General features: G+C 35.9%; 1 protein-coding gene across 4 annotated transcripts in view; it reads right to left on the bottom strand.

Annotated features, from left to right (window-relative positions):
• The window catches only part of C8H8orf34 (chromosome 8 C8orf34 homolog), a 481071-nt gene that overhangs the window by 12426 nt on the left and 444171 nt on the right, over positions 1-24474 (bottom strand). For all 4 annotated transcript variants that reach the window (XM_024344934.3, XM_009455317.5, XM_009455316.5 and 1 more), the window contains 1 exon segment: positions 19089-19182. In XM_024344934.3, the coding sequence (XP_024200702.2) occupies positions 19089-19182 (94 nt within the window).

The raw sequence follows: 24474 nt of genomic DNA, 5'->3' as shown, positions 1-24474 counted from the left end.
GATAAAACTGCTGCAAAAATAAAAGACAAATGGAAAATGTTAACATTTGAAGACATAATAATCTAACAAGTGACTAAAAATATTATTAGTAGTAATAATCTACAGGTGAAAATAAAATGACAGATATTATTTTATCTTCTCAACACAAAGAAAAAATGATATCTTTGAAGTGCTGAAAGAAAAAAAACTTTCTTGATTTTTATACTCAGTGAAAATATCCTTTAAAAGGAGAAATTGAGAAATTTCAGGCAAAGATAATTCACCACCAGTAATTACAAACTAAAACAAAATTTTTTTTTTTATTTAGGCAGAAGAAAGGTGATCCAATATGGAATTTCAGAGATATTGAAAAAAAGGATTAGTGACAAACAGAATAAAACTGGGAAAATATAAATGGATATTGGCAATATTTAAAAATAATAATAAAGCCTTATGGTGTTTTAAAATATACAGGGGATTTAAATACATGCCAATACTCCTATAAAATTCGGGATGAAGAGATACAAAGCTAAACATTTTTTAAGTTTTACAAAGCTAAAATATAAAAGGACCAATTGACATGAAACTTTTCTACATTAAACAATACATTGTTGCAATCTCAAGAACAACTATCGCAAGAATCTTAAAAGAGTATATAACCTTCAAGCTAAAATAGAATAAAAGAGCAATAACAAAAAAATTATCCCAAAAAAGGCAAGAAAGAAGGAAAATGAAAACATAATACAGTGGAGAAAATAAAATATAAAGTATAAAGTAAGTTGGTAATATAGTAAATTCAAAAATAAGTATAATAATAATTATACTACACACAAGTAGACTAAATGAGTTAAACAGAAAGGACTGCTAGAATTGATTAAACAAATAGCCTAACTACATGTTGTTTTTGAAGGGAATTGTCTGATATATGTGATTACAGAAATAATGAAAAGTTAGAGAATAAAAATCATATACCATACAAACCAATTTTTAAAAAGCTGGGGTACCAATGTCATAGAATGTGGAATTTAATGCAGAATTATTTGCTAGGGATACAAGGAAATATCTCCTAATAATAAAAAGTTCAATTCACCAGGAAGATACACTTCTAAATTTATATAAAACTAATATAGCACCAAAATTTATAAAGCAGGAATTGATACAAAGAGAAACAGTTAAATCCATAGTCATAGCAGGAGGTGTTGACACACAGCTCTTGCTAACTGATAAAACAACACCCCCCAAAACATACAGTAAGAAGACGGAATATTTGAACAACACAATCAGCCACCTCTACCTAATGGACACATAAAGAAAACTCCACCCAACAACAGCAAAATACATTTTACCATTGTTTTCCTAGAACTTGGTGCTTCTAAACATTTGCCCAAAGCTGGTCATTTACTGGATCATTAAGGAAGTCTCAACACATTTCAAATGATTTAAACCATCCATACAGAGCTTGTTCTTTCAACAAAATAAATGCAGGATGAAAACAAAGCTGGACTTAGAGGAAACATTTAAAACTTAAACCTACATATCAGAAAAAAAATGCAAGCCTGAAATTCAATGAGGCAGGCATCTGCCTTGTGCCAGATATCTTCTATTTTTCTGCCAGATATAATTTCTGTCTTTAATACCAAGTTCTTTGCTTCAGGAGACTGAAGTTTGTGGTCTATATCAACAGAATTCCCAAACCCTCTCCTTATATGTAGGTTTTGCCATAAGGAGCCTCAGCTAAGAAGGAAGGAATGGAAGAGAGTAAAAATTGAGGGTATTTATTCTGCCTGAATCCTTCCTCATCTTAATCTAGCTTGTCTTTCAATATTTATTTATTTATATGTTTGTTTATTTATTTATTTATTTTGAGGCAGGGTCTTACTCTTGTCATCCAGGCTGGAGTGCCCTGGTGCAATCACAGCTCACTGCAGCATCGACCTCCCCGGCTCAGGTGATCCTCTTGCCTCAGCCTCCCAAGTAGCAAGTAGCTAGGAATACAGATATGCACCTAATTTTAAAAGTATTTTTAGTAGAGATGGGGTTTCGCCATGTTGCCCAGGCTGGTCTCAAACTCCTGGGCTCAAGCAATCTGTCTGCCTTGGCCTCTCAATTGAAGGTTATAGTTAAAGTTAAATAGATGAATTAAACCCAGTTGTTTTTCTGAAATTCTATATGCAATTAATAAAGGGGATACTTAGCTTTACCATATTGACTGATGAAAATAATATTATATTTCTTCAAGGGTATTTATAAAATTCTTGCATCTGATTTGATTTATAAAAGCATGTTATTTAGCACTTAGGTATTAAATCTCTAGCCAAGATGCTCCGAAAAGTACAGAATAAGTAACATCTGCTATCTGTCCTCAGGGGTATTTTATTTTAATTGAGGGGAAAACACGAGCATTATAAAACAATTGCAAAAGTTTGAAGATGGCAGATTTGGCTCTTAATTGTTAAGTTTCAATACATAGGGCCTTAAATGAGAAAATGACAGCAAAGTTGAGGAAAATTGATTTGCAGTGGCATCAGTAAGGATGCTTTGTTAGACTGCAATTATTCTGAAACTAGATTCATTACCACTGCAGATACATTGAAGATGTTATTGATGATTTTTTTAAAAAATTGTCAGTTGACAGTGAACCTTTCATGAACTACCAAACTAAATTCTCTACATAGAAATGTTTGTAATAAGTGTTCATAAGCAACACAAAAATATTATTCTAAGCTATTAGAAAATCAAGAACACTTTCAACACTGCCTATTTTTTAATTTGTGAAATGTAATATGCAAAAAAGTACTACAAAAAGTATAATTCAGTTAAAAAAAAATGACCCACTGACCACCATCTAAGTTAAGAAATATAATTCTGACAGCCCTGAAGCTCAATCATTATTACCTGCACAAAACTATCTATTATCTTATATGTAAGCATTTACTTGCTTTTCTGTATATTTTAACAAGGTATCAAAGCATATTTAAAAACAATTGTTTAGATTTTTCCTGATTATCGTAGAAATTTTGGTCTCATTTGATTATCGTAGAAATTTTGGTCTTTTAGGTCATCCCTGACGTAAAAGAGAAATGCTTCAGTAATTCATCAAGTATGATGTTTGCTGTAGGATTTTTGGAAATACGCTTTTTTTTTAGATTAAGAAATTTTTCTTACGTTTCAAAGCCACTGAATTTTTTGTCATGATTAGATGTCAATATTTATCAAACACTTTTTATGCATTATTGACATTATTTATCTCATTTATTATGCTAGTGTGGCTAATTTCCTGATTAATTTTCAAAAATTAATCTGGTAATACATTTCTGCAATAAACTCAATGTAGTAGGGATGTATTACCCTTTATACATGATAGGAATTGGTTTAGTACCAATTTGTTTAGAATTTTTATATCTATGTTCATAAGTCAATTGGCTTATTTGGCAAAAAGTTTTTCTTTCTTATAATTCTTCTGTTATGTATTGGAATCGAGGTTAGCTAGTCTCATAAAATGGATTGGGAAGTGTTTCCTCTTGGATTCTACGGAAGTGTTTGCATAATATTAGAATTATTTCTTAAAAGTTTAAACGAATTCAGGCCCCATATGGGCCTGAATATATTTTAATATGAGGTTTTTAAATTATTAATTTAATTTTTAATAGATATACGACTACTCAGATTTTCTATTTCCTGTGTGTCAGCTTTGGTAAATTGTATTTTCTAGAGATTTCTGTGTTACATTTGAATTTTCAGGTTTGTCTAACAAACTTTGAAAATATGTATCACTAATACATGTAAAATTGAATGCACAAATATATTTTTCATGGTATTATTTAAAATAATTTTAGGCTGGACATGGTGGTGCATGCCTGTAACCCGAAAACTTTGGGAGGCCCATTGCCTCCTAAAGAGGCAGATTGCTTGAGCTCATGAGTTTGAGACCAGCCTGGGCAACATGGGGAAACCTTTTCTCCACAAAAACTACAAAAATTATCTGGCATGGTGGCATACCCCTGTAGTCCCAGCTACTCGGGAGGCTGAGGTGAGAGGATGGTGTGAGCCCGGGAGGCAGAGGTTGCAATGAGCTGAGATCACACCACAGCTCTCCAGCCTCAGCAAGAGACAGAACTTGTCTCAAATAATAATAGTAATAAGTTTTAAATGGCATATGAACTGTAGAAGAGTGATTAAATAAGTTATAGTACATCCAGATAATAAAATGCTATGTACTTATTTTAAAAATCATCTTACACCAGCCGGGCATGGTGGCTCACGCCTGTAATCCCAGCATTTTGGGAGGTCGAGGCAGGTGGATCACCTGAGGTCGGGAGTTCAAGACCAGCCTGACCAACATGGAGAAACCCCTTCTCTACTAAAAATACAAAATTAGCCAGGCATGGTGGTGCATGCCTGTAATCCCAGCTACTCGGGAGGCTGAGGCAGGAGAATCACTTGAACTTGGGAGGGAGAGGTTGTGGTATGCCAAGATTGCACCATTCCATTCCAGCCTGGGCAACAAGAGCAAAACTCCATCTCAAAAAAAATAAAAAATAAAGAAATTATCTTACAGAGGACTATTTGACAATATGGAAAATATTTATAACATAATGCTAAAGCCACTTTATAAAGCTGTATATAGAATGTATATTATCATATATTATTGTATGAATGATTGTATAGATGATCTCAGGTGTGAATATGTATGTACGCACATGCCTGTGTGAGAGAGAATGCACATGAGAATCTTTTTTTTTTTTTAATTACTGCATTAAAAACAACACAGTAATCACAGAGGGTATTTTGGGATGGTGAGATTATAGGTGATTTTAATTTTACTATTTATTATTTTTCCTTATTAAACATATCCCCTTCAAATTAAAGCATCGTATTTCCTCTTTCCATTAGATAGATTCTGAGAATTACCTAAATGCCATCAGACAAAACTAATTTACCTTAAGTTCTGAATGTGAATCTTTGTGGACTTAATCCTATCAACACTATAGAGTATATTTGTGAAAGAAGCTGCTGGTTAGCAGAAAGGATTCAGACACTGTTAACATTTTTTAAATGCAGTATGACAGTATGAATTGAAAACCCTTGGGCAGCTAGAGGGAAACAATTTTGGCTAACAAGGAAAACTTATTACCTTATCAGAGGATAGAGATAGCAACCTTAAATTCTGACCAAGGTAGGAATGGAAGGTAAATGAGTGAAACAAATTGGTTGGAGAACATTCTGGATTGGGAGAAACCATGGCAAACTGGACAGTATGTTCAGCTCAAGCTAATTCTTACTATGAGGGAAGGCAAGCCTAGTATTGCCGTATCTTCTGTTTTTCAAAGAGAGTATCTGAACTTTTTGAGATCTAATTTTTAAATGTTAAATTTATTTTTGTTAAAAGATTGTTCTGGCCAAACAAAGCACATCTGCAGACACACCCAGCCCATAGGTTGGTAATTCAGAGTCTCTTGTTCTTAAACATTACAATACAAAGATAAACAATCACTTAGTGCCTTTTGAAACCCCAGCCTTAGCTATCAGCTTGAGCCCATGGAGAGGCTTTTAACAAAAGCAGTAAGCCATTCCAAAATAGCAGTTTTTCTCAAAAGTTATATCTAAAATTAAGAAAGAAATCTCAATTAGAAGAGAAAATATGTAAACATAGCCTCATAGACAATAAATTCCCTGAATATCCCTCCTCTGCATATGCATTTATTTTTCATTTAAAGAGGCCTAATCTGAATTCTTTATTTTGGATTCAGAACACCAACACTGAAGCAAAAGAAAAGACGATGAACGTAGAAAGCAGAGTGTGCTAACTTCTGTAGAATTTTCTTTATTTCTGACCTCTTATCAACAAAGTAGCTAAAGAGCCCTGAAAAGTCACTGTCATTCTTTTGGGCTTCAGTTTCCTCACTTGTAAAATTAAGAGGTTGAGTGGATATTTCCTATCTTTAAAATTTTATGAGTCAATGAGACTACCTATACAGTGAGAAAACAGCCACATAAAATTTGCAATCCATTTATAGGAAGTAGTCATGTATACTTTGGAACTTCAGGTAAGGGCTTACTCTGAAAATTAATCAAGTTTTACAGAATTAAAAATATAACCCAGAGTTACATATATTTACTGTTGTTTAGATTAATAACTATACTCAGTAAAAGCAAAGTTTTAAAAAGCACTTCTTAAATTATTTGTTTCATCCTCCTATGAGCTAGGCTGCACTATTGGTCTAACTTTACTCTCTGCCTAATAAAGAAGATAGATAGCTTTCTTAAAAAAAACCCAAATTACTCTACAGTCTTTTGTACAAAAAAATATGTCTCAGGGAGGTGCTTACTCTTTGAGATAGGACTAGTGCAGAGGTAGTTTAGAACCCAGTTTTCTTCTCATCAATTCATGACATATGCAAAGAGCCAGACACCTGGCCCTCCCCAAGTTTTGAATTATTTGAATCCAAAGCTACAGATATAAATGCTCTCATTAGAGTTCTTCCCTATGCAAAGATTTTCCCGCTATCTACTTAATCAATTCACACTTCTTATCCTTACAACCTGGACCCTCTCTGCTCTTCTCATGACTTAGTTTTCCAGGCATATTTCCTTCTCACCCCCTGTGTCTAATGTGTCTCCCCAAACAGTATTAATTGCTATGTTTCCTGGGCCATCAAGTGTAACCAGTATTCTTCCTGTCTTTGTGTCCTTGCCCATGCTGTGGTTCTTGCCTATATGACCTTCTTGTCCATCCCTGCCCTTCAAAATATTATGCATACCTCAGTTCAAACACCATTTGCCTCATGAAGATCTCTCCAATCTCTGCAATCTCGTGTTTCTACTGTCAACTCTGTGATATTTCCTTCCTATGGTTTCTTTCACATTTTACTTCTCTTAAGAAACAGTGTGCCTAATGCTTCAGATGCTTATGGACTTCTCTATAACTTGATAGGGGAAACACACAAGAAAGCCCAACATATGGTAGCTTCTCAGTATATGTATGTTGACTTTTCAAGATCCACAAATATGATTGCTTTAAGGGGGTAATCTGGCCCATAGGGCTTATGAGACTCATTGGAAAATCTTAACTAAATTCCTGGTTTGGGACAAAAATCTCAGATCTGTTTAATTTGAGGAGGTGAAGCAGGTCAATGCTTTAAAAAGAGCCAAAGAAAATCATGAAACACCTTGGCTGGTATGAATATGCTCAAGTTCTTGCAGTGACAAAAAATATACAAAACAATCCATAGAGAAAAACAATAGGCTTTGCTTGCAGTCAGCCAATACATTCTTACTTGTGAAAGATATGCTCCATCTGATATAAGGCTGACCTATAACCCACGTCCATCAAGGTTAAAGAATGAAGTAGATTTTCTTTTATTTTGTAGTTTTAGGCCACACCTGGAGCAAATATAAGAATATTCCAAGACAAATAAAAAGTGTTTAATAAAATAATTAAAAACATGTGCCGCTCCTTTATAACTCTGATTTTTAAAAATAACAAAAATTTGGGCCATGTATCCCCTATTCTAACTTTTAAAGACTTCAACTCCACGCATTGCTCCAATCCAAATAATTATGCATTGTAAAAGAATAGTTCTATCATCTCGTTGTTTAAATACAGCCTTCTCTGATGCTTGTTATGCCATTTTCTGGTGAGTATTGCACATGACAAAGACATATTAATAAACAAAGCAGGTAGTCTGAAGCCTGTAACCTTATATATTGTTGAACAACTTGACACATTTTTCCGTTACACTTAATAATAGTTTATGTGGTGAGATTAAGTTTTATATGTTACTAAATGTTACTCTTTAAATTTTTTTCTAGGGCCTTAGGAATCAATTGGACCTTTCATAATATCACAGTTTTACCACAAACATGGGGAACATTTCAAAATAAGAATAGCACACAAATGATTCAGAGGCATTTGCCCTCTAGAAACTGTAAAGAAGTTATTCAGATCCAAATAATTCTCTACAACCAGTATTATAATGAAAAATTGCAATTTGGCATTGGAATGTTTTGCTTTTAACAAATAATTAACAGTAATTGTTTTTACCTTATTTTTATATTTATGGGTTAAAGATCAATCCTAAAATATTTATGATAGTAGCATAACAAATATGCAGATATCTGATATACCTAATTTAGAGATTTATCATCTGATAAGAGTTTAGATGCCCTGAACTTTTTAGATGCTTTAGAACTTTCTGAAGCTCATAATATGTTGAAAATGAAGATGTAGGATTAAAAAATTATCAAGCCTGGGAAGGTCCAGGCTGCAGTGAGCTGTGATCACGCCACTGCACACTGCACTTCAGCCTGGGCGACAGAGTGAGACTCTGTTTAAACAAACAAACAAAAAAGCCAGACATAATGCTTCACACCTGTAATCCTAACACTTTGCGAGGCCAAGGCAGGAGGAGCACTTGAGTTCAAGGCAGGAGGATCACTTGAGCTCAAGGAGTTTGAGACCAGCTTGGGCAACATAGCAAGACCTTGTCTCTATTTAAAAGCTAAATATATAAATAAATAAATAAACAAATAAATAAAATTTTTAAAAAGGAAAAAGGTATCAAGATTTCTTTTGATCTTCTGAAAGAACCTACTACAGACTACTAGAAAGTTTTGTCTTTTTTTCTTTAAGAGCTCATTTTTCTAGCTGTCTTCATGTGTTTTTATTGTACTACTATTGTTGTTTTATTCTTAGTTGTTTCCAGTGAGTGTTATGTCTTTTCTCTACAAATATTTGTGTTGTGTGAGATACCCTAGCTGACCTTTAAATACTAACAAAGCACCAAAGTCCTGTCTCACTTTTTTCCTGAGAAATGTATACCCAAATCTCTAGTGCCGATTTCTGATGCCACAATCCTCATGAAGCCCTGACACTTATCTGACCTAATTGACTATTAACTCATTTTAGCCTTTATATTCCATACAGTGCACACTTTCTGACCCATCCCTTTCATGTCTTCATTAGCTAGATCAATCTGTTAGTACCTTATCTTGAGCCTGGTGACATAATCAACTCTAACACCCCAGTACCACTATCTCAAATATTGCTCAAATACAAATCTTGGGAGACTGCCTGGAAACAAGTAACCTGAGGTTAGGTGAAGGAGAAGAAACTTTTTTTTTTTAAAGGTGAAAAACCTGGCCACATTCTGGGTGGCCAATGGAATATGGTAGCTCCACTTATTGTACTAAGCTCTTCTGCTCTCAGGAGTCATAGCATCAACTGTGTCATTCCTAGTAATGAGAGGGGAAGTCATGAGTGAAGCATGGGTCAATGAAAATGAATAGGACTGAGCCCAATCAGGAGACCTTCATTCTAGTCCTGCCTCTGCCACTAATTAAGTGACATGAACAGGTCCACAGTCTCTTGGAACTTCAATTTCCCCATCACTAAATTGAGAGAATTAAGACTGAGATGATTAGATTAGATTAGCCTCTCCTAAGCGCTTAGAGCACTTCTTCTTCCAAAAATTAATAGATTCTGCAAATTATAGGCATTCTGAAAATAGACGTGCATAGGCATTCTACAAGAACTCAAATAGGCTGGGTGCGGTGGCTCACGCCAGTAATCCCAGCACTTTGGGAGGCCAAGGTGGGTGGATCACCTAAGATCAGGAGTTTGAGACCAGCCTGACCAACATGGTGAAACCCCATCTCTACTAAAAATACAAAAATTAGCCGGGCGTGGTGGCATGTGCCTGTAATCCCAGCTACTCGGCAGGCTGAGGCAAGAGAATTGCTTGAATGCAAGAGGCAGAGGTTGCAGTGAGCCGAGTTAGCGCCACTGCACTCCAGCCTCAGCGACAGAGCAAGACACTGTCTCAAAAAAAAAAAAAAAAAGAAGAACTCAAATATATTTTTCAAAAGCTGAACTAATCAAAGTCATGCAGATCTCATTGCCACAGGACTACCCAGTGATTGGATTATGTAAATATTTTAGAAGAGTCTCTGTGCCATTTCCTCAAGTCCAATAATGGACAACATTTCCCCCATTTTAAACCAGGATGCTTATTATATTTGATCTGTTCATTTAAAATTATAGAGTTGCTTTGCTCCTCTTGAAAAGCTGTTGTTTTATCAATGATATGGTCTTACAATTATGAATTTCTCAAATATTGTAATATGCGACTTTACCAAAACTTATTTTTCCACAGAATTGTTTTTAATAGCTTCTCATGAAACTAGGGCCCAAAGAAGCAGATTTAATCTGGTTCTATACCCGATTTTGAAAATATCATACTTCCATTCCTCAAATAAAGAGAAAACTAAGCTGATGAAATCAAGGACTATAGGAGTAGAGAAACACTTGTAGAAAGGTGGTATAGCAATCTCCAAAAATCAGGGGCTCCTGAAAAGCAATAAGAACAATGGCAAAAATAATCATCAAAATTAACTTTTTTCAGAACTCTGGCAATAAACCAAAGGCTTACAACAACCCATAGAACATTAACTCAAGAAAAACGGCTGAATCTCAATAAGAACAAGTGAGTTATGTGGGGTTTTAACTTGCCGTATGTCAATACACTTCTCTCTAGCTCTGCAGTAGCCTTAAAAATCAGCAGACTCACAATGACAGTGGCTGTGAACCAGGCAGCCTAGCAACTGCTAGAGAGGGAAGGATGTATTTGACGTTTTCCCAAATGCGGCACCCTCAGACAATTGTCACTCCTTGACTTATATGGAAGCTGCCTTAAAGGGCTGTTCTTTATTTCACTTGAATTAAAGCTCACTCAGTGAGAACCTCTGCCCTTAGGATGTTTGTCAAAAACAATCAGGGACAGTAGGGTTACATCACAGCTGTCTAAGGGAGTGATACCAGCTGGGCTAAACAGGAAGCTTACCAAAAAAATTTAGAAGAAAATCTGGTAAATGAGACTTCCATGGAAGGCCACAGAGATGTGTAGTGCTGTGCACCTATTAGGAAAGACTCCATAAAGCTCTACATAAGGCTCTATCTCTCACCTCTGGTTGACATAGAGGCTCTGTGGAAGCAGAGTTAAAAACTACTTGAGTGTTCATAAAATGCCTTGACACCTGTCCAGTCATTAGCTGACCACTATGCTACTTAGCAGAGACTTCAATGGCTGAGTACAACAGGTAACATAGACTTGACCTGCATTACTTCACAGAAGTTGCTAGATAAAGAAACAGCAGCAGCAGCAGCAACAGCAAAACAAACAGCAGCAATAACAAACCCTAGGAGAAAGGGTCTGAAGTCCAGAGTTTCCACATTATGTTATATTACATGTCCAGTTTTCAACAACAAAACAAAAATAATAAATGACATGCCAAGAAACAATAAATTGTGGCCCATAAATAGGAAAAAAAAAAAGCAGTCAATAAAAACTGTCCATGAGGAAGTCCAGATGATTAACTTACCAGACAAATACTTTTAATCGGGGCTACTATAATATATTCAAACAACTAAAGGCAATTATGTCAAATAAATTACAGTATGAGAATGATGGGCCACCAAATGGAGACCAGCAGTAAAGAGATACAAATTATAAAGGGAACAAACTAGAAATTTTGAAATGGAAATAAAAATCCACTAGAAGGGCTCAACAGCAGATTTTAACAGTCATAATGGAAAAAATAACTTGAAGATAGGTCAATGTACATTATGCAATCTGAGGAACAGAATAAAAATAGAACAAATAAAAATTAACAGTTACCTATAGAGTATATGAATATACATATACAGAGTATCCCTTATCCAAAAATCTGAAAATCCAAACTCCAAAATGTTCCCAAATCTAAAACATTTTGAGCATTGACATGACGTACAAAGGAAATGCTGATTTCAGATTTTAGATTTAGGATGTTTATGGGTCCTCAACTGGTATGTATAATACAAACATTCCAAAATCTGGCTAGGCATGTGGCTCATGTCTGTAATCCTAGCACTTTGGGAAGCTGAGGCAGACAGATCACTTGAGCCACGGGGTTCAAGACCAACCTGGGCAACATGGTGAAATATTGTCACTACAAAAAGTACAAAACCTAGCCAGGTGTGGTGGTGTAAACCTGTAGTCCCAGTGGGAGAATCACTTGGCCCCAGAAGGTTGAGGCTGCAGTGAGCTATGATTGTGCCACTGCAGTCCAGCCTGGGTGACAGAGCAAGAGCCTGTCTAAATATATATATATATATATATACTGGGCACAATGATTCATGCCAGTAATCCCAGCACTTTGGGAGGGCAGGGAGGGAGGATTGCTTGAGCCCAGGAGTTCGAGACCAGCCTGGGCAATATAGCGAGACCTTGTTTCTACAAAAATAAAAAGAATAGCCAAGTGTGGTGGTGCACATCTGTAGTCCCAGCTACTCGGGAGGCTGAGGTGGGAGGATTGCTTGAGCCCTGGAGGCAGAGGTTTCAGTGAGCTGTGATTGCCCCCCTGCACTCCAGTCTGGGTGAGAGTGAGACCCTGTCACACTGTCTCAAAGAAATTTTTAAAAACAGAAAAAAAATTCCAAAATCAAAAATATCAAAAATCTGAAACACTTCTGGTTCCAATAATTTCAGATAAGAGATACTCAACCTGCATGCACATATAAGTTTAAAGACCCTCATAGCTTATGAATATAACATTTGTTATGTTAATAATAAATGAAACTAGATTAAGCAGCACTTTCACATCACCATTTATTTATTATACCAGGTTTTTGTAATTATGAACTATTTAGACTTATTTATACCAACACATTTTTATATGTACCATATTTTTCTCCCCCCCATTTCCTGTTTTCTATTGGAAATTAATACTTTTTTTTATTTTTGCCAGTAATTTTTTTAATCTTCAACTTTTATTTTATTTCAAGTTCAGGGTGCATGGGCAGGACGTGCAGGTTTGTTACATAGGTAAATGTGTGCCATGGTGGTTTGCTGCATAGATTATCCCACCACCTATAGGTATTAAGCCCAGTATCCGTTAGCTATTCTTCCTGATGCTCTACCCTACTTCAGACAGGCCCCAGTGTTGTTCCCCTGCATGTGTCCATGTGTTCTCATCATTCAGCTCCCACTTATAAGTGAGAACACTTGGTGTTTGGTTTTCTGTCTTTGCGTTGGTTTGCTGAGGATAATGGCCTCCACCTTCATCCATGTCCCTGCAAAGAATATGATCTTGTTCCTTTTTATGTTTGCCAGTAATTCTTAAAGGTTGATAACATGTTTACCAATTTTTCTTCTAATATTTGCTCTTTTAATACTTGAAAATCCTTCTGGAATCAATTATTTTTCTACTGAAATATAACCTAGAACAATTTCTTCAGTAAAGTTCTGTGAGTAGTGATCACTCATACACAGTAGTTTCTCTGGGCACAAGATTTACTCTCAGCCTTTTGGAAGTATGTAGTTTTAACTGAAGAAAATTCCACTGTCTAACTTTACTATTTTTATACAATCTATGTGCTTTTTCTTGTTGTTTTTTAGATTTTCTTTCTTTGTGATATTCTGTATTTTTACAATGTGAATATCAAAATAAATAGTGTTTGTTATGCTTTCCAATTTGGGAATTAAAACTTTCCATTAATTCTGGAAAATTTTTTAGTCACTGTATCTTTCACTATTGCCTTTCTTCTATTTTCTCTTGTGGAGATTGTACTATATGCAGCTTATAATATATATGTATGTTTGTGTATGTATACATATACACATATATATTAAAAGCTGTATCTATATATGTTTGTAAGTACATGTATGTATTTTTATATATGCATACATACACACATACACACACACACTCATACACACACACACTCATACACACACATATCACATGCCACTTAACCTGAAATTTGAATTTTCCATCTCTTTATATTTTTTACTGTTTTCTGGCAAACTTTCTATTTTTCTTTCATCTAATTCTATCTTCAGAATTTTTTAATGAGATATTTAAAACATTAAGTTTTTAATTTCAGTAACTTTTTTTACTTGGAGAAGTTCTTGATAATCTTTTAAATATCTCTTTGTCTTTTTCCTTACTTTAGAATTCTTTCAGTATGGTTCCTTTTCCTTTTCTATCTTTAAATATCTTTTTTTTTTTTTTTTTTTTGAGATGGAGTCTCACTCTGTCGCCCAGGCTGGAGTGCAGTGGTGTGATCTCGGCTCACTGCAACCTCCACCTCCCGGGTTCAAACGATTCTCCTGCCTCAGCCTCCCGAGTAGCTGGGACTACAGATGCCCGCCACCATGCCCGACTAATTTTTTGTATTTTTAGTAGAGACGGGGTTTCACCGTGTTAGCCAGGATGGTCTCGATCTCCTGACCTCGTGATCTGCCCGCCTTGGCCTCCGAAAGTGCTGGGATTACAGACGTGAGCCATTGCGCCTGATCTATATCTTTAAATATCTTAAGCATACTTTTAATATGGTCTCTTTCTGATTGTCTTATTTCTTTCCTTTCTCATCATTCTAATTCTAGTGTTTTTAGCATTTGCTGACTCTGTTGTTTTGCTATAACTTTTCAGGCAGCTTGTAATTTGATTGAGAGCTCATCTTCAGCAGGAGTTGATATTTAAATCTTTGGGAGTTCTAAATGCCCCAGTTCTTACATTTACACATGAGAGGACCCTGTGAATTTTAATGAAGCTGGCCAATTGTTATTATAATGTGGGGTTTCTGACAATACAGATAGTTTAAGTTTGAACCCAATAACCAAAGTACAGAGCTGAGAGTTTGATTCCCTATGTGTATCTTTACATTTTTCGTTCAAAGTCTAATACCAATAGCAAATTTCATGGCTTGTTCCACAGTTAGAGAGTACAGGTATTTTATTTCCCTTTTTATACCTGAGTCAGTCCTTGCAGGTGACAGGCTCTATACCGTGTCATCATCTCAATCGCCCTGCCTTAAGGAGACCCAGGGCCAAATTACCTACTGTTACAGACATTAAGACCTCAGGAAGAACTAGGACCCAAACCCAAGTGGGGAAGTCTTAATGTTTTATGACAGCATTAGCTTTCATCTGTGACTATGGCTATTATTTCTTTATTTGGGACATTTGTGTTGTTTTGTTGGTTTGGTTTGGTTTGGTTGTTTGTTTGCTTGTGTGTTTTTAGCTTGTTTATTTGTGTTTTTAAAAATCTAAACTGTAATTAGAGGGTACTGGCTAAATTGATTCTAGATGTTTTATGTTTTGATTTTGTAAGCATTGAACCCACAGTCTGGAGGACCTGTCTGATATTATTTGGCTCAGTGTCCCCACCCAAATCTCATGTCAAATTGTAATCCCCATGTGTCAGAAGAGGGGCCTGGTGGGAGGTAGTTGGATCATGGGGGCAGATATCCGCCTTGTTGTTCTCGTGATAATGAGTTCTCACGAGATCTGATGGTTTAAAAATGTGTGGCTTCCACTGCTCTCTCTCTCTCCTTAGAAGAAAGTGCTTGCTTCTCCTTCTCCTTCTGCCATGACTGTAAGTTTCCTGAGGCCTCCCCAGACATGGGGAACTGTGAGTCAATTAAACCTTTTTTCTTTACAATTACCCAGTCTCAGGCAGTTCTTTATAGCAGTGTGAAAACAGACTAATACACTGTCTTTCATGTCTTCTCCATGTATATTTCTTCAAATTTTAGCCTTCCTTTTTCTCCAAACTCACATTTTATATTCAAACTTATTTATAGATGAGGAAAGAAGCCTAGAAAAAGAAGACCCAAAGTTTAACAATACTATGAAGCTGATTCAGAAAACATAACCCTCTGATTCATTGAAATTTTTCTTCTAGTTCTCAACTTTTAGAATAAGCAAATATTACCAAAGTATGAAAAATGCAGAATTCAGAGTCCCAGCCACAGAGATTCTGATTTAGTAGGTCTGAAATAGAGTCCCAGAATATGATTATTAAACAAGTACCCCAGCAGATTCAAATATTTGGAATTTGATTTGTTTAGTGACTTCAGACCATAATCTGAGAGATTAGAAAGAAACACAACCCTGACACAAGTTTTTTCACACTTGAATTTATACTTTTTAATTAAAAGCAGAGTAAAGAAAAAAAATCTATTTAATCAAGGGTTTTGCTCATCTTGCTTATAAAAAGTTTATAAAGCTCCCTATTTAATTGTTCACAATATCTTTTCCTAAAGGTGCTGATTTACAAAAATTTATTTGAGCTAAGTCTTATTTTTAAATGATGCGATAAGAAATATGCATTACCCCTGACATTATTTGGAAGCTTTCTGCCAAGATGATCTTGTCTCAAGAGAAATTAGACGATTCCATAAAATTACCTAGGCATAATTTATAGAAAGCTGAGTCAAGAAACAGGTGTTGTTGAAATGGTAAACTTGTCATCTTCCTCACTCATAAGTTTCTAGGATATGAGCCTGTAAATTCTAAATCAGATACTGGGCTCACAAAGATTTATGTCATTTATTTCCTTTTCCTGAGACAGAGGTAGATGATCTACGCATATCTAGCCAGCTGTTCTACAAACCACATGCGTTGACTGAAAGTATCAGTGGAGATACCAATGCTTCAGTGGCTCCAATGTATACATGTCCCAGCACCTGGTTGATGGAAGCTACTCTTATTTGCATCTCTGTGCTGGGAGCCTGGCTACAATTCTAACTAGCATTCCATTTCCAGATGGCTCCCATTACTACCCAATTACTTTAAACCCTGATTTTATTTCAAGCAATTTACCATTGTCAAGGGTCGTCTCCCAGTACAACATTGCTAAGATCAAATATGTTTGGTTCTAGTTCTACGGTTACAAGAGTTCAGGAATGGACTTTCTTAGAGTGATTGATGGACCATTTAGCAAAACCCATGGATAAACTATAAATCCAATATTAAAATTTTAATAAAAGTATAAATAACTTTTATAACAGTTATTCATAGTTACAATAGTTATTTATTTTGTTTTATTTTTTAATTTCTAACTGTCCTGATAAACAAGTTGGAAAAAAATAAATCTATTCATTCATTTTCTCATTCATTTACTAATTCTTCTGATATTTATTGAAGGCTTATTTTGTGTCTCAATAAGATGAAAAAGGGAATGGACCCTTTCCCTCAAATAACTTGTACCCTAGTAGAAGAGAAGAAAACTAAAACTTATTGCCAAAATATTGTAAAAATATAAGCAGAAAGGCAATGCGTATTAGGTGACAAGGGTTGAAGAAAGTTCTGGGGATTTGCATATCCTTTACATGATTAGGCTATGTTTTCTACTCTTAATATTGATTGAAGATATATGGATTTAAGGAAAAGAAAAGAAGACTAAATTTGAAACTGGATATAATATACTATTTTGATGGATTATTTTCTTGTCTAAGTTTTAGTTTATTATAAAATATAGCACACTCATATAATTAACATGCTCTGCATTCTATAAGGATGTTGTTTACCAGTTTTGCCCACTTTGGGCACCTCTTGTAGGATCTAACAGTAAAACTAGCACACTTTCCCATATTGTGTTTATACAATACACACCCACAGTGCTTGAAGGTTTTTTTTAACATGAAATTTTCGAAGGCCTCAAAAGAATTGGTGGAAAACCACTACAGCCAAAATCTAGAATGAGAGATTATGTATATTTAAATATGTGGGAAGATGGGGAGATGTGGATATGTTTGCATTTTTTCATAAAACTTTTGGAGCACTATTAATACTTTCACATTTGGGGATTCTTTTCTCTGTATCCCACAGTATTATATTTTCTAAACCATTTTACTTAGGATTCCTTGCATTAAGGGACTTCCAAAATACTCTTTGCTTTTGTACTTGCTTAAAGTACATTCTACTTTCTCCATCTTTATCAGTTGTTTTCTTTTTTTTTTTTAGACGGAGTCTCGCTCTGTCGCCAGGCTGGAGTGCAGTGGCGCGATCTCGGCTTACTGCAACCTCCGCCTCCCAGTTTCAAGCAATTCTCCTGCCTCAGCCTCCCAAGGAGCTGGGACTACAGGTGAGCACCACCATGGCCAGCTAATTTTTGTATTTTTAGTAGTGACGGGGTTTCACCATGTTGGCCTGGATGGTCTCCATCTCTTGACCTGGTGATCTGCCCACCTCGGCCTCCCAAAATGCTGGGATTACAGGGGTGAGCCACCATGCCCAGCCTATCAGTTGTTTTCTATAGAAGATGGGTGCTGTTTTCCTTCAATAGAATCTATAAAGTACCACTGTGTTTACTCTATTCCTGAATGTGACAGCTGAGTGAACCTTGGCCTCCATCCTCCTCCTCTAACCTGAGCACTCACTCTCATGCGTGTGCTCCCTCTGACCACATAAACCCACAGTATGGAAGTGGGGAAGTGGGATAAGAACATTTTAAAATGGCTTTTAACCTGGAAGTGTAATTTCCTGGATTCTCCAGATTCATGATTATAATGCTACCTATGTAACATATCAGTATTTCTCATGGTTATGGCTCAGGAGAATTATTTATTCATCACATCACACCAATTATCATGAGGGCTACATTATCACATACAATTGTTATTTTTCTCTGAGGGCTACCACTAGAAAAATAAATAAATAAAATTTGATACTAACTTCTCAACCAGATTTCTGGGCCCATATGTCTTACAATTTCAATAAACCCTGGAGAGCATGCACTGAGCCATGGCATTAGTATAGTGATTCATTCCTCATTATTATTAGAATATGGTGACTTGAACCAAGAGCCATTAGTCTACTTGTTTTCAGTTATCTTATAATATTAACTTGTTTTGTGAACTTAAAACAGTGTCTACATATGTAAATATCTTCATTTAACTAATGAGTATAATTTCATATATAATAATCAGCTGATCCTGACATATTTTGAAATTTTGAAAATAATTATAAATTATCACTGATGTAATCGTAGACTATTCATAGAAGATTCATATTCCAACTAGACACTCTATGTTGGTCTTTAGAAAGAATTGCTTTTTTTTTTCTAGAAAGTTAGTCTATGAGTCTCTGTACCATAATTAAGATGTTACTGAATGAAGACATAGACCTGAAGGATAGCTTGTCTTTACATGTTCTTCCTAACAGAGTCTGGATTTTTTTTTTTTTTTTTTTTACAGAAGTTGTTTATTGCTATGAAAGTGAAATAGCTTTATTGTGGATTTCCTTCTGGTAAAAGAAATTTGTCAATAAACAATAGTGTCTACTCACGTTTCTCTTGTTCTGCTTCCACTCCTTCACTTTCTGTGTCACTTGGCAAGATCCATGGTTGATGAATTACCTGCAATTGCTTTAAGGATTCATCCTGCAAAAGAACATATTTATTTTAGATTAAACTCTGTTTTGATATCATGAACATTAATGTGGATAATCACTTCAATCTTTATGAACTGCATCTTCAAAAACCATCAGGATAATTTCCTCATTAAAAAAAAGGAGAGCTCTAACTTTAAATTCATTTTCATGTCATAGACATACTACAAACTCTGAACTCATTTTTTACATTCTTCTTTTAATAACATTTAGAGTCAAGAAACACCTGAACTGTATTCCTTATGAATTAATATTTTTATGGAAATGTTGACACTCATTCTTGGAAACATAATCATGAAATATTCAATATAAAATGGCATAAAATGTGCCTCTTTGCCATCAAGGTTTCAAATTCCCTTTAATGAGAATGAAGATGAATGGGATTTAGAGAACATCTTCGATTTTACTCTCCTAGTATTACTTCACTGCCTCCTTCCTCTTCTCACTTTCTAAAGTTTGTTAACATATTTCTCATATACTTCCTTGCTGCTCTTTCCCTTCTGTCATTGAACTAAAGCAGACCCTCATTATCTCCCACCCTGACTGTAGTAATAGCCATCTGGGAAGTTTTCCAGGATCATGTATCATATCCTGTCTAATTCTCCCACCAGTCATCTGCCAGAGCACGCTTTTTAAGTTGCCATATGATGTAATCACTATGTTGCTTATAATTTTTCAGTGGCTCTATTCATTATTCCCTGGGTAAGATTTAAACTCAAAGCCCTGCATGATCCATACTTGTCTAACATGTTCTATCATACTATTCTCTCAATCCCACCTTGACCACTCCAGCTATAATTAACTGGTAGCTCTACAATGCATTTCCTTATCTGTCTTAAACATTAACACTCCTCTTCCAAGGCTCGGGAGTCACTTCTACTGGAAGTCTTCCCTGATCCTGCAAGGCAGAGTTACTCCTCTATTCCTTTATGTGCCTATTATACCAATAGAATCATACCATGTAATAATTATACTTTCATCTTTTCTGTCCTTAAAAATAATAAAAAAGGTCCTTGAGGTCATAAATAACTTTTTTCACCTATGCATTCCTAGCATCTACTATATCCCTTGCACAAAATAGGGACTTACTAGGTAAACATTCATATAGGAGGAGGTAACGAAGAAAAGAAAGGAGAGGACAAAGGGTAAAAAGGAAGGAGAGGGGAAAGATGGTTCTCCTCTAGAACAAAATAACGACTTTAAATTTATTGAGCCACGACTCAAGAACATGTTTTCAAACATATTTGGAAAATTAAAAACATAAAATCAATATGATCTGTCAATTCACTCTTTATCTCTCAAATTCACTCATCATCTCTACCCCCTTTCAATTATATTTTTCTCCAATATGAGATATTGTGCTTTATTTTTATTCAGACAAATACTAACAAGGTAAAAATAAAGTTCCACAACCCTTGATATTTAAGAAACATGACACCACCAGTCATTAAATGTCCACTTTGCTTAAAACAGTTCCTTTATGAGATAAATATTCTATCTGCCACGGCTTTCATTTTGATGTCAAATTCTGGAGAAGTTCAGCCCCAATCTAGAGTTTCAAAACAGCACAATTTTCCAGAAGTTTGGAAGTGGAGTGGTGGGTTGGTTGTGTGTTGCACAGGATATATTTTAGGGCAGTAAAACTATTCTGTGTGATATCATCATGGCAAATGCAAGACATTAAGCATTTGTCAAAACCCATAGAATTTTATACCATAAGCTTTAATGTATGCAAATGAAAAAAAATCAATTAGGAAGTTGGGGAATCCAAGAATGAATGGCAATATATCAAAAAAGAAAGAACATAAATGTGTTACAGATGTATGAAACAACCTCACTGAAGGGGGAGGAAATAAGGTGCTAACCTAACTAACTTTGAAAATGAGTGGAGTTTGTAAGACCAAAGGCTAAAGGAACTATACATATGCACTGTACTCGAGTTGATAAACTTGCTTTCCATAGGAGTATGGGTTAACAATTCTGAAACCACTATATATGTACTCTGGAAATGAACAGTAAAGTAAATGGATGATGGGAGCCAGGTTTCTCACTGCTGGTGTGGCAATTTACAGATAAGCAGGGGAAAGAGACGGGAATGATCTGTGCATAATGTATTAGAGTTAAAGACGTCGGTATGAATTCGTGTTTACCTTACTATATATACAGATGGCTACACACAGAAATGTTGATATGTATTTCTTTTTATTTATTTATTTTCTTTTTTTTTTCTGAGACAGACTCTCACTTTGTTGCCCGGGCTGGAGTGTAGTGGTGAGATAATGACTCACCTCAACCTCCAGGGCCCAAGTGATCCTCCTGCCTCAGCCTCCCAAGTAGCTGAGATTACAGATGTGAGCAACCATGCCTGGCCCATATTCATATATACACATATGTTTCTCTACTCTGGCACCTGAGAAGACTTAGAAGCAATGACACTCAGTAGCAATTAACACACCTACCACCCCAATCTTGGTTTCTAAAATCATTCTCCAATGAAAGAACCAGGGTTTCTGGATAAATGATTGGACTCCCTAGGACTGAGGGAGGAAATGTACAAGATAAGCCGAACCATCTGGTAGTGCCAAAAAGCAAGAAAGTACTCGAAAACACACACACACACACACACACACACACACAATGATGGAAGTATGTCAAAAAGATAAGGGACTAACTGAAAAAGCTGTCATTAGCCAAAGCTAGAACAATTTGAGTAACAAAACACATAAGCCAGTATTGGGTCATTATCCAAAATATGCAATAAATATCTGTAAGTCCATATAGATAAAAATAAATGTTCAAATAAATAAATGAATGGATGAGAATAGACAAATATGTATACAGGAGCATTTCAAATAATTTATGTAAATTCTCCACCCTTAAGGATGTGGGGAATAACTTCCCACTTTTTAAGTGTGGGCTGTGTTTAGTGACTTTCTTTCAAATAGTTCAGGAGGGATAGGGAAAGGATAAAAGTAACTTTACAGTGAAGAAACCTGACAAACCCTATCTCCAGCCAGGTGACCAAGGTCAACAGCAATACGGCATATTGATAGGATGTACCCTTGACAGGATGTGATGAAAATTAAATTTTACCTCTGTGGTCTTCCTCCTAAAAACACGTTAACCCAATCTAATTATGATGAAAATATAAAATATCTGAGCTGTACTCCTGAAAGCCACTGTGGTCTTTAAACACAGGGAAAGCTTGGTTGTGAGAAAGGGTCACAACCAAGAAAAGCCTAAGGAGACACAATGACTAAATGTATTGTGGATCCTGGATGCGATCATGGAAGAGAAAATGACAGGGAAAACCTGTGGAAAGCTGCACACAATACAGATATGGTTACTAAAACTGTTCTAAAAAAGTTTATTTTTAATATTGAAAGTGTGAACCCCAAATATCTGAGATGGTTTCGGTTGATTTAGAAAGTTTTTTTTGCCAAAGTTGAGGATGCATACCTGTGACACAGCCTCAGTAAGTCCTGACGACATGTGCCCGAGGTGGTCGGGGCACAGCTTGGTTTTCTACATTTTAGGGAGACATGAGACATCAATCAATGTATGTAAGAAGTACATTGGTTCCGTCCAGAAAAGTGGGGACAGCTCCAGCTTGAAGTAGGGAGGGGCTTCCAGATCTCAGGTAGGGGAGAGACAAAAGGTTGCATTCTTTTGAGTTTCTGATAAGGCTTTCCAAAGGAAGCCGTCAGATATGCTTCTTTTTTTTTTTTTTTTTTTTTGAGACGAAGTCTCGCCCTGTTGCCCAGGCCAGAGTGCAATGGCACGATCTCGGCTCACTGCAACCTCCGCTTCCCAGGTTCAAGCAATTCTCCTGCCTCAGCCTCCCGAGTAGCTGGGATTGCAGGCACACGCCTCCATGCTCAGATAATTTTTGCATTTTTAATAGAGACGGGGTTTCACCATGTTGGCCAGGCTGGTCTCGATCTCCTGATCTCGTGATCCACCCGCCTTGGCCTCCCAAAGTGCTGGGATTACAGGCGTGTGCCTCTATTTCAGTGAGCAGCAGCATGGCTTTGAACAGAGTGGGAGGCAGGTTGCCTTCAGCAGTTCCCAGCTTGACTTTTCCCTTTAGGTTAATAATTTTGGGGCCCTCAAATTTTCCTTTTACAAAAGAAAGCAAAACCAAATTTCAAAATGATTTTCTTTTTCTTTTTTCTTTTTTTTTGAGACATGTTCTCTATTGCCCAGACTGGAGTGCAGTGACACAAACATGGCACACTGCAGCCTCGACCTCCTGAACTCAAGCCATTCTCCCCTCTCAGCCTCAGGAGTAGCTGGAACTACAGGCACGTGCCACTATACCTCAATAACTTTTTCTTTTTTTTTTCTTTAACTCCTTGTAGAGACAGGGTCTCTCTCCGTTGCCCAGACTGGTCTTCAATTCCTGGGATTAAGCCATCCTCCGCCTCTGCCTCCTAAAGTGATGGGATTACAGGCGTGAGCCACCACGCCCAGCCTCAAAAGTGATTTTCATTTTAAAAATAAAAGCACAAGATTTTTAGCACAAGCAGCTCTTGAAAATGGCCTTTTAATTGGATTAAAACTTAAACTCCTATCATAGGAGAGATGGGCTCCACAGCAGAAACTCACTGCCCCAGGGGTCAGAAGGCACAGCTTTTTATCCTGGTGAATCCAAGGCATGCTAAAGTCTCTTTTGGGATAGAATGGGATAGTTACTGGATTAGATGATCTCTTGTACTTCATAAGTAGTATCTATCTAGGTCTAGATTCCTTTAGACGGTAGAATGTGAGAGGCACTAGATGGCCTATTGCAGGGAAAGTCAGCAAAAAAAAAAAAAAGACACTCAATCTTGGAATATACCATTTAGATATAAACCAGTGTTTATTGTAAGGACTTTAACTTGCTTTTTTTTAAATTTATGAATCATTAAATTTGATCTTGCTGAGCTACACCGAAGAACAGCATAAATGTAAAAAATTGTAGATTTAAAACTCCATAACTATGTAGAAGATAACAGAAGTAAAATTTCAGAGAGGGAAATCACACTGCTGCAGTTTTTTAAAAATGTGACATAGTCTCTGATGTTCAAAGAAGAAATATGAAAAATAGACATTTTGGATACATAAGGGAAAATGAAATTGCTGAAGTGATTCCTTTAAAACAGAAAAATTTAAAGTGATCATGAAAAAGTGTTTTTAATTTAAAAATATTTTGGTTATTTAGCTTTTTGATTGAAATACTAAAATATGTTTTCATGAAAAAGATATGAGTAGTAAGTCAATTGTGTTATTATTTTCCCACAAT

The sequence above is a fragment of the Pan troglodytes genome, chromosome 7 (assembly GCF_028858775.2).
Source record: "Pan troglodytes isolate AG18354 chromosome 7, NHGRI_mPanTro3-v2.0_pri, whole genome shotgun sequence".
Classification (NCBI taxonomy): domain Eukaryota; kingdom Metazoa; phylum Chordata; class Mammalia; order Primates; family Hominidae; genus Pan; species Pan troglodytes.
Note: the sequence above shows the minus strand (reverse complement) of the source record. Positions and strands in the feature narration are given on the sequence as shown.